Genomic DNA, 12,265 nt, shown 5'->3' on the forward strand with positions numbered 1-12,265 from the left:
TTCTCAGTCGGCCTTTCTTCCTGAAGCCCCTTCACCCCCTGCTTCCCAGTACCTGAGTGCTGTTTGCCTTCTAGAGTAGACTTCATGGCCTAAGCTGGAGACAGGCCTAAGCTGGACTGAATGGCCCGAGGGCTGATCTCAGTGTAGCTGTCAAGGCCCCAAAAGGGTCATCGTGAGATTTTATATAGAGCAGATAAGGAAATGCAGAGGCCTCAGGAAATGTGCCGGGGGGCTGGTAGGAGGCCAGCAGGAGTGGGGGGTTTGTGGTGTGTCGGTGGCAATGTCAGGGCATGCGGGCCGGGGGCTTAGAGCAGGGCCATGTGATAGCGCAGTCACTCAGGAAGCTGTTTGGCCTGCAGATGCTTCAGGACTGCCCCAAGGCCCGCAGGGAGGTGGAGCTGCACTGGCGGGCCTCCCAGTGCCCGCACATCGTACGGATCGTGGATGTGTACGAGAATCTGTACGCAGGGAGGAAGTGCCTGCTGATTGTCATGGAATGGTAAGCAGCCACTGTTCGGGTCCCGGCCCAGCCTGTCCCCTCTCCTCACTCAGGCACGTTGCCCTCTGAGGACAGCCCAGGGATGGGCCTGAAGCCTGGAATGTAAACACTTGATTTTTGGGGGGTCAGTAGAGAGTGGCGGTGGGCTGTTGTATTCTCCGGATCTCACTGTGGCTTCATTTCAGTTTGGACGGTGGAGAACTCTTTAGCCGAATCCAGGACCGAGGAGACCAGGCGTTCACAGAAAGAGGTAGAAAGGGTCTGTTGTGGGAACAGGTGCAGGCAGGCAGGGCAGTGGGGGTGTGAAGGGGGCCTCTGCAGTGCCTGCTCTTGGGGAAGGGTGTTGAGGCTGCTGTCCCCTCCAGCACACTGCAAGGGCTGCCTCAGCTGACCAGGGCAGCTCCTGGTGGCTTTGTTTCTGGGGTGGGTGGTGGCTGTGGGGAGCCTCAGGCTACACAGAGGTGGGACTGGTGCACTGGGTTTTCAAGCCTAATGACATGTCCTTGTGACTTTCTTTCCCACTCTCTCTTCCCTCCCTTCTACAGAGGCATCCGAAATCATGAAGAGCATCGGTGAGGCCATCCAGTATCTGCACTCAATCAACATTGCCCATCGGGATGTCAAGGTGCCAACTGTTCACAGCCCTGAGCCCGAGTGCTGTGGGGGCAACAGGGGGGCCTGGCCACCCCAGGGATGGTTGCCAGGCCACCTGACGTCCTTGTTGCCTGGTTCCTGAGCATGCCATTCTCTGCCCTGTAGGGCCTTGCCCTCTCTGCCCATGGGCAAACTCATAAACCCAGTAGTGAAGCATTCTCTGACCCCACTCAGCCCTGTGGTTCTCCTCAGGCAGAACCCCCCAGTCACACTGTTGGTTTCTCTGTCCCTGTGGTGTTTACTGTGGGTTCTGTGTGTCACTCTCTTATCTCCGGGCACTCTGGAAACCCTGCAGAGGCAGGCACTTGCCCATAGAGAGCTGCCACTCCTTGTAGTGGGCAGTGCGTGGGCTGGGCAGACACCCGCAGAGAGCTGCCGCTTGTGGTGGGCAGTGCCCGGGATAGGCAAATGGTTGCTGGATGAGCAGAGGAAGGAAGGAACCAGCACCCTTTTGTTTCTGATAGCCCCTCCCAGGTCCAGCAGGGTTGCTATTTTTCTGTCTCTCTTTCTGTAGCCTGAGAATCTCTTATACACCTCCAAAAGGCCCAACGCCATCCTGAAACTCACTGACTTTGGCTTTGCCAAGGAAACCACCAGCCACAACTCTTTGACCACTCCTTGTTATACGCCATACTATGTGGGTAAGTCCCCAGGGGGCCCAGGGACCTAGTCTTTTCCCAGAACTTTTCTCAGCCCCTCCTCTTGACTGTCGGGGGGTGCCGCAAATCCTAGGAGAGTTGTGTCTATGGCCCCTTCTGGTGCTGGTTCTGCTGGGACCTGCTGAGAAGTTGGGCTTGTCAGAGCGAAGCTACAGTGGAGGAATTGTAAGAAAGGATCTGCTGGGATCTTTCTGAGAAGAGCCATGGTTTCCATCAGATTCTCAGTGGAATCTAGACCCAGGTCTTGTTCTGGAGCTTCAGCTGATTGGCATGGAAAAAACTTTCAAAGCATGTTCAGAGCATCTGTGAAATTAAATGGATGGCATAGGTCTGAAAGTCTCATGCAGTTCAGGATCTTTAAAATCTTAAGATCCTAGTTCCAGGGTTTCTCGTGGAGGAGGGTGTTCTGTTCCAGTCCCTGGGCTGGGCTTCAGCTCTTCCTTCTGCACCCCAGCTGCTGCCACCTCATGATAGGCTGAAAGTTGGGATGGGGAGCATCTTTCACAGAGAAACTGAGTGGATCACAGGATTCTGAGGGCTGGCCCACTCATGTTGACCTTTGGTTTGCAGCTCCAGAAGTGCTGGGTCCAGAGAAGTATGACAAGTCCTGTGACATGTGGTCCCTGGGTGTCATCATGTACATCCTGTGAGTGTGCTGGGGAGGGCGCTGGGTGGGGCAGGGAGTCAGGGCGGCCAGTACTTCTCCAGGACAAGAGGAAGAGGCAGACGTTAGATTCCTCTTTCTACAGGGGAGGTCCCCTGCGTGCCCCTTCTCTCAGTTCCGATAGCTAAGTGGCGGGTGTAAACCAGCTCATGGACTGGAAAGTGTGCGCCTTAGATACTTGCTATGCTGGATTCCCGGGCCCCGTCCTTGGCTTTGTATGTTGTACCTGTGTCAATGAGCCCTGATTTCTCTGTGACCTTTACAAGGAGAAGAGCCTGTTTCTCATCCTGTTCCTGGTGCAGGGCCCCTAAGTGACAGCTGTTGTGTCTCCCACTTCCTTCCTCCCGTTGATGCAGGCTGTGTGGGTATCCCCCCTTCTACTCCAACCACGGCCTTGCCATCTCTCCGGGCATGAAGACTCGCATCCGAATGGGCCAGTATGAATTTCCCAACCCAGAATGGTCAGAAGTATCAGAGGAAGGTAAGAATCCAGGCTTTCAGGACAAGGGGAAGAGCCTCTGTGTGTGTGTGTGTGTGTGTGTGTGTGTACACACAGACACACGTATGGGCCTCCATCTCATGTGCCTGGTGTAACTGTGGGTTGACACCTGTGCCCATGCCTGCGGGGTGCGTCCTGCCTCATGTTGCCTGTGTGGAGGGCCAGTGGCAGGGCCGAGGCTGTGGGGCTGTGCAGGGCCTATCAGGTGGTAGAGCCGTCGTGGTCCTTGGGGCTAGTTGTTCAGGCAGCCTGCCTCCATGCAACCCCTCTTTGTATCTGGTTTCCCCATGAAAACTGGGGAAAGGAGCAGGCCAGCGAGAGTGGCCCCTGAGCTGTCACTGCCCCCTGCCCCATCCCACAGTGAAGATGCTCATTCGGAACCTGCTGAAAACAGAGCCCACCCAGAGAATGACCATCACCGAGTTCATGAACCACCCCTGGATCATGGTAAGCTCGGCAGACTGGGGAACCTTGGGTCCCACGGGACTGTTCCACAGGACAGAGTCTTAGGACCCTGCCCACCCCAGGCTTTCACTCGGACCCCTTTTCTGTCTTCTCAGCAATCGACGAAGGTCCCTCAAACCCCACTGCACACCAGCCGGGTCCTGAAGGAGGACAAGGAGCGGTGGGAGGATGTCAAGGTGAGGGGCACCACTGGGCGAGAGGGGCTCCGGGTGGGGTGGGCAGCTTGCGGAGATTGCCCAGGTGTGAGGCATGGTGCTGGTAGGGGAGAGCTGGATTCTGCCTCTTTCATCCCAGGGTGTCTTCATTACAAGAACAGCAACCAGGCCACTTGGCTGACTAGGTTGTGAGCAGAGAATTCTGTGTTCCTGTCCAAACTCAGGACTGTTTCTTAGAATCCCTTTACTCCCTGGGTCTCTAACGGGACCTTAAAGACCATCTGGTATAATGTTCTCATTTTGCAGAAGAGAAACTGAGGCCCCAGGGCAGGGGGACAGGCAGTCTGCTCAAGGTCACGCAGCTGGTGACTGGTTGGGGCAGACCGGACCCAGGTTTCCTGACTCCTGGCCCGGGACTCTTCCTCCTTTCCTGCGGGGTCACTGGGGGGCTCTCAGGGAACAGCAGCAGTGCTGTAGCCAAGCTCTCTGCTGCTCAGTGCTGGGGTGAGGCTGCCGTTGTCAGCGTGGACCACTAAGCAGCCCGTCTTCTCTCTGTGCTCCCACCCCTGCCGCCCTCACCCTGCTCTTGTTGTCTGTCTCTGTCTCTCACGTGTCTCTTCTGCTCTTACATCTCTCTTCTGCTGTCTCTCCTTCCCGTCTTCTGGCTCTCTCTGTACCTTTCCTGGTGCTGCTGTGCCCCCAGGAGGAGATGACCAGTGCCTTGGCCACAATGCGCGTCGACTACGAGCAGATCAAGATAAAAAAGATTGAGGATGCGTCCAACCCTCTGCTGCTGAAGAGGCGGAAGAAAGCTCGGGCCCTGGAGGCTGCGGCCCTGGCCCACTGAGCCACCGCGCCCTCCTGCCCGCGGGAGGACAAGCAATAACTCTCTACAGGAATATATTTTTTAAACGAAGAGACACAGAACTGTCCACATCCGCCGCCTCTCCTCAGCTGCATGGAGCCTGGAACTGCGTCAGTGGCTGAATTCTGCCTTGGCTCTGGCCACCCCAGAGTGGGAGAGGTTGGGAGGTTGGGAGGCTATGGAGAGAAGTGAGCAAGGTGCTCTTGAACCTGCGCTCATTTTGCAATTTTATCAGTAATTTGACTTAGAGTTTTTATGAAACCTCTTTTGTTGTCCTTGCCCCACTCCTCCTCTCCACCAGACGCCTTCCTCTCTGGATACTGCAAAGGCTTGTGGTTTGTTAGAGGGTATTTGTGGAAACTGTCATAGGGATTGTCCCTGTGTTGTCCCATCTGCCCTCCCTGTTTTCTCCACAACAGCCTGGGGTCGTCCCCGCTGGCTCAGGCGTTCTGGGAGCTCAAGGCCACCTTGGAGGAGGATGCCATGCACCTCCTCTCTCGGAGCCCTCAGACATCTCCAGTGTGCCAGACAAAAAGGAGTGAGTGTGTGTGTGTGTGTGTGTGTGCACACGTGTGTACGAGTGCGCAGATCTGTGCCTGGGATCGTGCATTTGAGGGGCCAGGGGCAGGCAGGGCTGCAGAGGGAGACGGCCCTGCTGGGGCTTAGGAACCTTCTCCCTTCTTGGGTCTGCCCTGCCCATACTGAGCCTGCCAAAGTGCCTGGGAAGCCCATCCAAATTCTGAACCAGGCCCTCTGTGGCCTGTCTCTGTTCGCTGGGTTCCGGGAGGCAGAGAGGAGTGACCGGGCACTGGCACAGCGATCAGGAAGACTGGACCCCCAGCCCCAGGGCCCCCTTCCCCCCACTTAGTGCTGGTCCTAGGTCCTCTGAGGCACTCATCTACTGAATGACCTCTCTACTTCCCCTTCTTGCCATTTATTAACCCATTTTTGTTTATTTTCCTTAAATTTTTAGCCATTTCTCCATGGGCCGCCGCCCAGCTCATGTGGGTGAGCCTGGGCAGCTTCTGTTGACAAAGCTTTTGCATTTCCTGTGTTTCTCCTGGGTTCTGGGGCATCAGCCAGCTACCCCTTGTGGGCAAAGGCAGGGCCATTTTTGAGGTCTTCCCTCAGATTTCCATTGTGTGGCCTGGTGGGTCAGGGGGAGTCTTTGCACCAAAGATGTCCCGACTTTGCCCCCTTGCCCATCAGCCATTTGCCATCACCCCAAACAACTCAGCTTCGGGGCCGGTGAAGGGAGGGGCCTCCCCCAGCACAGTTGAGGAGCAGCTGGGGTAGGCTCTCTGTGCCATGGCCCCCCACTCCCCCTTCCCTTGGAGGGAGAGGTGGCAGGAATACTTCACCTTTCCTCTCCCTCAGGGGCAGGTGGTGGAGGGGCACCCAGGGTTGTCTTTGTGCACCGGGGAAGGTGCTGGGTGCCTGCAGCGCCTCCCTTGTCTCAGATGGTGTGTCCAGCACTCGATTGTTGTAAACTGTTGTTTTGTATGAGCGAAATTGTCTTTACTAAACAGATTTAATAGTTGAGAGTTTTTCTTGCTCTTTCTTCCTGGGGCTCAGGCGCTAGCCCCCAATGCCTCTGTGTGCAGAGGGGTTTTGTTGGGTGGTGGGGGTGTGGGTTGGGGGTCCTGGGAGAGGAGCAGAGGGCCTCCTGGGCGAGCAGGAGCCAGCACCTCATTGGTGAGGACCTGGGCAGGATGTGTGTAGGGCATCCTCAAAGCAGGACAGGGAGGCTGCAAGGCTCAAGCCCATCTTCTTTTGCCAAATGCAGAATCAGGAGCCAAGCTCTTTTTGGCATATGATTATTTGACCTACATAACCACCACCAGGTGCTGGCACCTTTAGCCTGTGAAAGCCGACTGGTATAGGGTCCAGGGAAGACGGGGTGCTGGTGAATTTTGTTGAAATCCTGGAAAAGATACCAGGGGAGCAGGTTAGTGTAGTACCGGCACTCTCCAGGAGGCGGTGATAGGGGTCAGGCAGAAACCAAATGCTCTACCTCGGAGCTAGAAGAGAGCTCAGGATTCCTGTGGCCCATTCTCAGTGCACAGATGAGAAGACTGAAGCACAGAGCTGGGGCCACGTGATGACTTGACCTGCAGCAGAGCCTAAAGTGGAAACTGGGCTACCTGCCCCATTGCAGTCCCTCCGGGTCAGACGGGAAAACGGCATATCCTTCACTGTGTCACCCGCATTTTCTTATGTGGCCCTCAGAGCTGCCAGCGAGAGACAGTATAGGGTGGCTGCTGATTGCTGTTTTAGTGTGAGGAAAGTGACTGAGAAGGCGGGATAATGTGCTGCAGCTGCGTGGTGGGATTGGAAATCAGATCCCGCTTCCCACTGGAGGAGAGACCTGCTTGTCCCCTCTGCTGCCAGAGGGACCATGTCTCCACCGTCAGCTCACGGGAACATCAGGCCCTGGACCTCCCCTTCATGACAATGGTTGCTGAAGTTGGTTCTTGCCTTGAGACACTACTCATCACTCTAAAATCACAGCTCAAAACAAAGCAGCATGGGGGTTTGCTTTCAGAGAAATCCATTTATTTTGTGTGCAAATATGAAGGTGTTAGAAGCAATAACCCGAGAAGGAGGAATGAGGGGTGGTAGGAGGGAGTGAGGGAGAGAAGGAGAGGAAGTTGTCAGAGTTCTGCTATCTTTAGAAGCTGTATTAGTTTCCTGTTAACAAAACTTCTACCATATTAATTTTATGGCTTAAAACAACACGAATTTATGGTGTTCCTGATCTGTAGGTCAGGAGCGTGATAGGGTCTTACTAGGCTGGCTGGAGTCCGGGTCTCAGCAGGGCTGCATTCCTCTTTGGAGGCTGTTTCCTTGCCTTTTCCAATTCTGGAGGCTTCCTGCATTCCTTGGGTCATGGACCCCTTTCTCAATCTTCAACTACACAACCTTGCGTTTTTCTGATCCTTCTCTGGTCACATCTCTGACCCAGCTGGTGTGATAAGATTGAGCCCAGCCAGATAATCCAGGATGATCTCCCCATTGCAGGGCTCTTAACTGTAATCCCATCTGCAGAGTCCCCTTTGCCATGTAAGGAAACATAGCCACAGTCTGGGACCAAGACGTGGGCATCACTGGGGGCCAGGATTCTGCCACAGAGGCCCATCTCACAGCCTTCTTGTGCTTGTGCCCAATGTTGGCCCTTGTGTTTTGCTTCCTTCCCTGACTCAGCCCAGTTCAGGAGGATGCTTCTGTGGTCAGCAAGGATTCAGCCTGGGGTTGGCTTTCAGGGAAAATGGCTGGGGTGAAGGGCCAGGAGGGGTCTGGCGTGGTTAGTGGGGTCTTGCCACACCTTTTCACCCCTCATGCCCATGCCCTTGACCTTCCATGCTGGCGTGGCCCTGCGAGTCCCTGTTTCTAGGGAGAACTTAACACCTCTGCTAAATGCCTGGGTAGGATGGCAGTGGAAACTTTTGTCCCTAAGGGCAGGTGCTGACTTGCATGAGTTCAGGAGCAGGTGTGCTTCTTGAACACCCTTAAGTGGTGTGAGATGTAAAGAGGAGCCTACAGACACTCCTGGGCCCCTGCCAAGCACCTATGCTGGGCTCTTCCCCTCCATCTCTTCATCATCAGAACCCTCTGAGGTAGTCAGTCTCGTCTGCAGCTTACCTATAAGAAACTCTAGCTCAGAGGAGTAAAGGGACTTGCTTAGCATCACACAGCTAGTGAGGGATTCTGACCTGGATCTCCTGTTTCCAAGTTGAGAGCTTTTTTAACAAAGCACGTGGACGTCGTCTTGGTAAGCAAGTGCAGAGGGGGCGGGGAGGAGAGGAGATATGAGGCTAGATTCCGCTTCACTGAGGAAGGTCTAGTTTTCTTTGCTATGGAAGGGGGGTGATAGTCCTAGGCCTGTGGCTGTTTTAAGGAATTCAGTGAGATGGTGGACTGATTGATCTATTTGAGATAGTGTCTTACTCTATCACCCATGCTGGAGTGCAGTTGTGTGATCTTGGCTCACTGCAACCTCCGCCTCCCAGGTTCAAGCAATTCCCCTGCCTCAGCCTCCTGAGTAGCTGGGATTACAGGTGTGCGCCACCATGCCCAGCTAATTTTTGTATTTTTAGTAGAGATGGGGTTTCACCATGTTGGCCAGGCTGGTCTCGAACTCCTGACCTCAGGTGATCTACCTGCCTCGGCCTCCCAAAGTGCTGGGCTTACAGGCATGAGCCACTGTGCCCAGCCTAGATGGTGGATTTAAATGCCTCCTAAAATGCCAGCTGCCAGGTGGCCTTTATCACCAGGAGGGTCCCACCCCTCAGTGGCTGCTCAGCAGTGGGGGCACAGGGAGCCCCAGGCTTGGAGTCGAGTCGGCAGCCTAGGCCTGGTCCATGTTCCTGCCCTGAGCTTCAGGGAGGGTCTCTGTGCCTTGGGGTGAGCAGGTAGTTGGGTTGGTAAACAATAACAGTAAATTTGGGGGTTTCCTTTGACTGGGTTGGAGACAGGAAATGCAGGAGGCTGTGAGTGACGAGTGGGTACAGTGGGTAGCAGGTAGGTCGGGTAGGTCGGGCCTGCTCAGGGTGTGAAGGAAATTCAGTTATTCAAGGGAGGAGGGTGAGGGTGGTGAGGCTGGGGAAAGTGGCTGGCCCACTTACTGGTGAATATAAACAAACCCTCTGGGCACTGCCCAGGTGGGGCAGAGTGGGGACAGGGGAGGCTTTGAGGGGCAGCCACTGCATCCTCAGCCCTGAGAATGCAGCTCCTTTCGGCCTCTGTCTCCAGACGCCTACATTTAGGGGCTCCAGCCACCCCTGGGTCCTTTTGCTGACTTCATCTCCCTGTCGCCTCCCTGCACGCAGTCGGAACAGTGTGGCTCCCCAGCATACTCGACCGCTAGATAATCCAGGCACTTGGTGTATGCCCTGTGCTTTGGGAGAAACAAATGGAGTGTAGGGCCCAGTTCCTGCCCTTGAGAACCTAGTTGGGGAGATACAAAATGCCTGTGTGCAGAAGCAAGTGACTTTGTCTTTCCTTTCCCTGTACCCACAGGCATGGACACATTAGGGGCTGTTCCAGACTGTGAACAATGTGTCATCCAAGCCCCGGTGGCATAGGGCAGCTGCCCAGAGGTTTTGAGATGGCCATGAGTGAGGTGAAAAAACCAAAACAAAAAAGCAAACCACACCCTGGATCCTCGTCCTCTGGACGAAGACCTCACATCCATGCCTTGTTGGGGAGGATTTCATGAGGATTAAATGAGGCTGTGCCAAGACTTTGAAAGGTGGGGGAAGCGCAACTCATATGTGGAAAGATAGGACTGCCCCCGAGCTCCGGGCCACCATTCAGACAGGTCAGTGCCTTGGCCTTTTCAGCCTAGGCTGCTCTTTAGAAAGAAGACCTTCAGCCACTATCCAAGAGTAAAAATGCCATTTTCAACATTCACCTCATGTTGAGCACCTCCTCTGTGTCACGCCCAGTGCTCAGGACTTTGCAGACACACAGATGACTCCAGAAGTGGGTCTAGCCTTTGTGGAGCTCAGTGTAGAGGAGTGGCGGGCGTTGTTGTAACAGAAGGAAAACTGATGCTCTCCAAAACAAGAGCAGAGGTGTTTGGGGTACATAAGATGGAGCTGTTCTGTTAGAGACCCAGGAGAGCTTCCTAGCAGCCCTTGGAGCTGGCACCTGACTGACAGTTTTGATGGTAGAAAATGGAACAGCATGATGGAGATTTCCCCATTGCATTTCTACTCTTGCTTCTCTCTGCAAGAGCTAGATCCTTCCTTCTCCAACAGGTTCGCCCCTCCTGTCTTTTGGTCTGAACTGCTGTCTGCTCATCTTGTTAGCTTGACCTTTGACCCCCATGGGTTCTGCTCACAGAAATCTGATTTATGTCCCTCTGTGGGCTGCCCTTGGGGTGTTTTCTGTCCATTTTCCCTTTCCAGCCCCTCCAACTTGGATTCCCTTCATAAATGATGTTTGCTCCCTGAAAACCAAAATTTGGGGATGTGGTCTGATGGGGATTTTGCCACATTTCACCCAATTCATTAATTTTTTAAAAAGTGTTACAGTGGTACACCTTAAACTTAGATCTTTTGTAGTCAGGCACTTTATGAATCATCATGGAAAATGATGACATTACATGAAATTGGGAGCCCTCCTGGAAGAGCAGGATTGTTAGGGGCTTCCTTGTCCCTCTTCCCTCTGCCTCTAAAAAGCCTCTCTCATCTCTTTGTCTTCATGGTTCTTACTCCACTCAGTTTGAAAGTGGAGCCCTTGGGAGCCTCCCTGGCACTTCACACAAAAATGTCAACATACTTGGCATCCACCCTTTCCATTTTTAACACACCACCATCTGGAACCCAGGATTACCTAGGAATTTACTTGTCTCCTCTAGAGGGAGTCATAGTTGCCTGGAAGGTAAGTTACTGCCCAGAGCCTCTGGCCAGGAAGTCTTTTGGCTGTCAAGCCTGCAGGATTTCAGGTGGGGCTGCCGAGGTGGTGGAACCTGTGTATGATAAGTCATTTTTAGGGACCAGGGCTGCCATGCAAATGCATTTGTTTGCATAACTTTCTTGCTCTCAGGGACAGTAAAGTTTCCTACCACCATCCCACACCCCTGCCAGGATTTGCAAGTGAAATACCAGGACTGATTTTCCCCTTTCCCCGCTCACGAGTCCTCCTTCCTTCCTAAGTCCTCCCCCACCCCTTGGTTTTGGTGTTGTCTCTGAGGTCCTGTGTGACCAAATACTAGTCTCAACCTCTCTGATCCTAGGATAGTAGTGTTCCCAGGACCCGGATATGCAAAGTATCTGTACAAGTTTATGCAAATGAGCATCCTGTCTGGGTGGCTCTGGTCCTAGCCCAGGGCAGTTACTAGCTCTGACTACTGCTGTCTGAGTGTGTGAAACGTGATCTTGCTCCTTCCTCTGTCCAGGCAGCTGTGGGTCTCTTGTTCCTCAAACAGCTGCCGCCTCTTGGGGTAATAAGGCCTCAAGTTTCAGAATGAGCTGAGTTCTCTCAGCCCTTACCCTCTGATTTGGAGACATGTGGTTCTGAATTCACCAGTCAAAGGTTTACTTTTTAAAGAAACCACGATCTCATCTAAGTCTTAAGACCGAGACCTTGGTTAGATGGAGTCTGTGGTGCAGAGAGACCTGGTATTTGTAGTAAGACCTAGAGGGGCCTTTGGTTTTCTGGCACTCAGCTGTCTCCTTTTCTGGTCACAAACCTATTCTAAGGAAATGGTCCTCATAGTGAGACTCTAGCCCTACCCACCCACAGGAGGGTTGAGGGCAGGAGGGAAAGGATGACAGCCAGGCATTCTTTGAGCCGTGTGCAAGGAAGAGAAAGGGTAGATGAGAAATTCAGTCTGATTGGCTTATTTCAGGCTTATTTCAGCTTACTCAGGGTAGGTGCTTAGTATCTGTTGGATGGATGAATGCGTCTAAAGGAAAATTAACACAAGTAATTTTAGTAACTCAAACAAGACATTATATATACATATACAGACATACAGAGTGAGGTGTGAAACTTCTCTTTATAATCTCCACCTCTGTGATGCCAATTCCCCCTCCAGAAATAACTTCATTGAATGGCTTTATTTTTTTTGAAATTTTTATCCAAAAATTTGTTAATTTATCTAGATACAAATATACTTATAAGCACAACTGAGAAATTTCTTTGACAGTTATAACAAGTATAAATGGAATCATTAGGCATATTGTTCTGCAAGCTGCTTTTAAAAAAGTGTGATAAAATACACTTAACTGAAAATTTACCATCTTAAACATTTTAACTGTACACTTCACTAGTATGTTCACATTGTTGTGCAACTG

The 12,265-nt window shown here is 53.0% G+C and overlaps 1 protein-coding gene across 1 annotated transcript; it reads left to right on the forward strand.

Moving 5' to 3' along the window:
- The first annotated feature begins 290 nt into the window (after positions 1-290).
- MAPKAPK2 (mitogen-activated protein kinase-activated protein kinase 2) lies at positions 291-6,002 on the forward strand. The gene is made up of 9 exons (XM_012001184.1): positions 291-499; positions 685-749; positions 1,045-1,124; positions 1,668-1,794; positions 2,383-2,458; positions 2,833-2,957; positions 3,337-3,422; positions 3,536-3,616; positions 4,299-6,002. The coding sequence occupies exons 1-9, from the start codon at positions 291-293 to the stop codon at positions 4,440-4,442; spliced, it is 993 nt and encodes a 330-aa protein (XP_011856574.1). The 3' UTR covers positions 4,443-6,002.
- Positions 6,003-12,265: the final 6,263 nt, after the last annotated feature.

Source organism: Mandrillus leucophaeus, unplaced genomic scaffold, assembly GCF_000951045.1.
Source record: "Mandrillus leucophaeus isolate KB7577 unplaced genomic scaffold, Mleu.le_1.0 Scaffold1174, whole genome shotgun sequence".
Lineage (NCBI taxonomy): Eukaryota > Metazoa > Chordata > Mammalia > Primates > Cercopithecidae > Mandrillus > Mandrillus leucophaeus.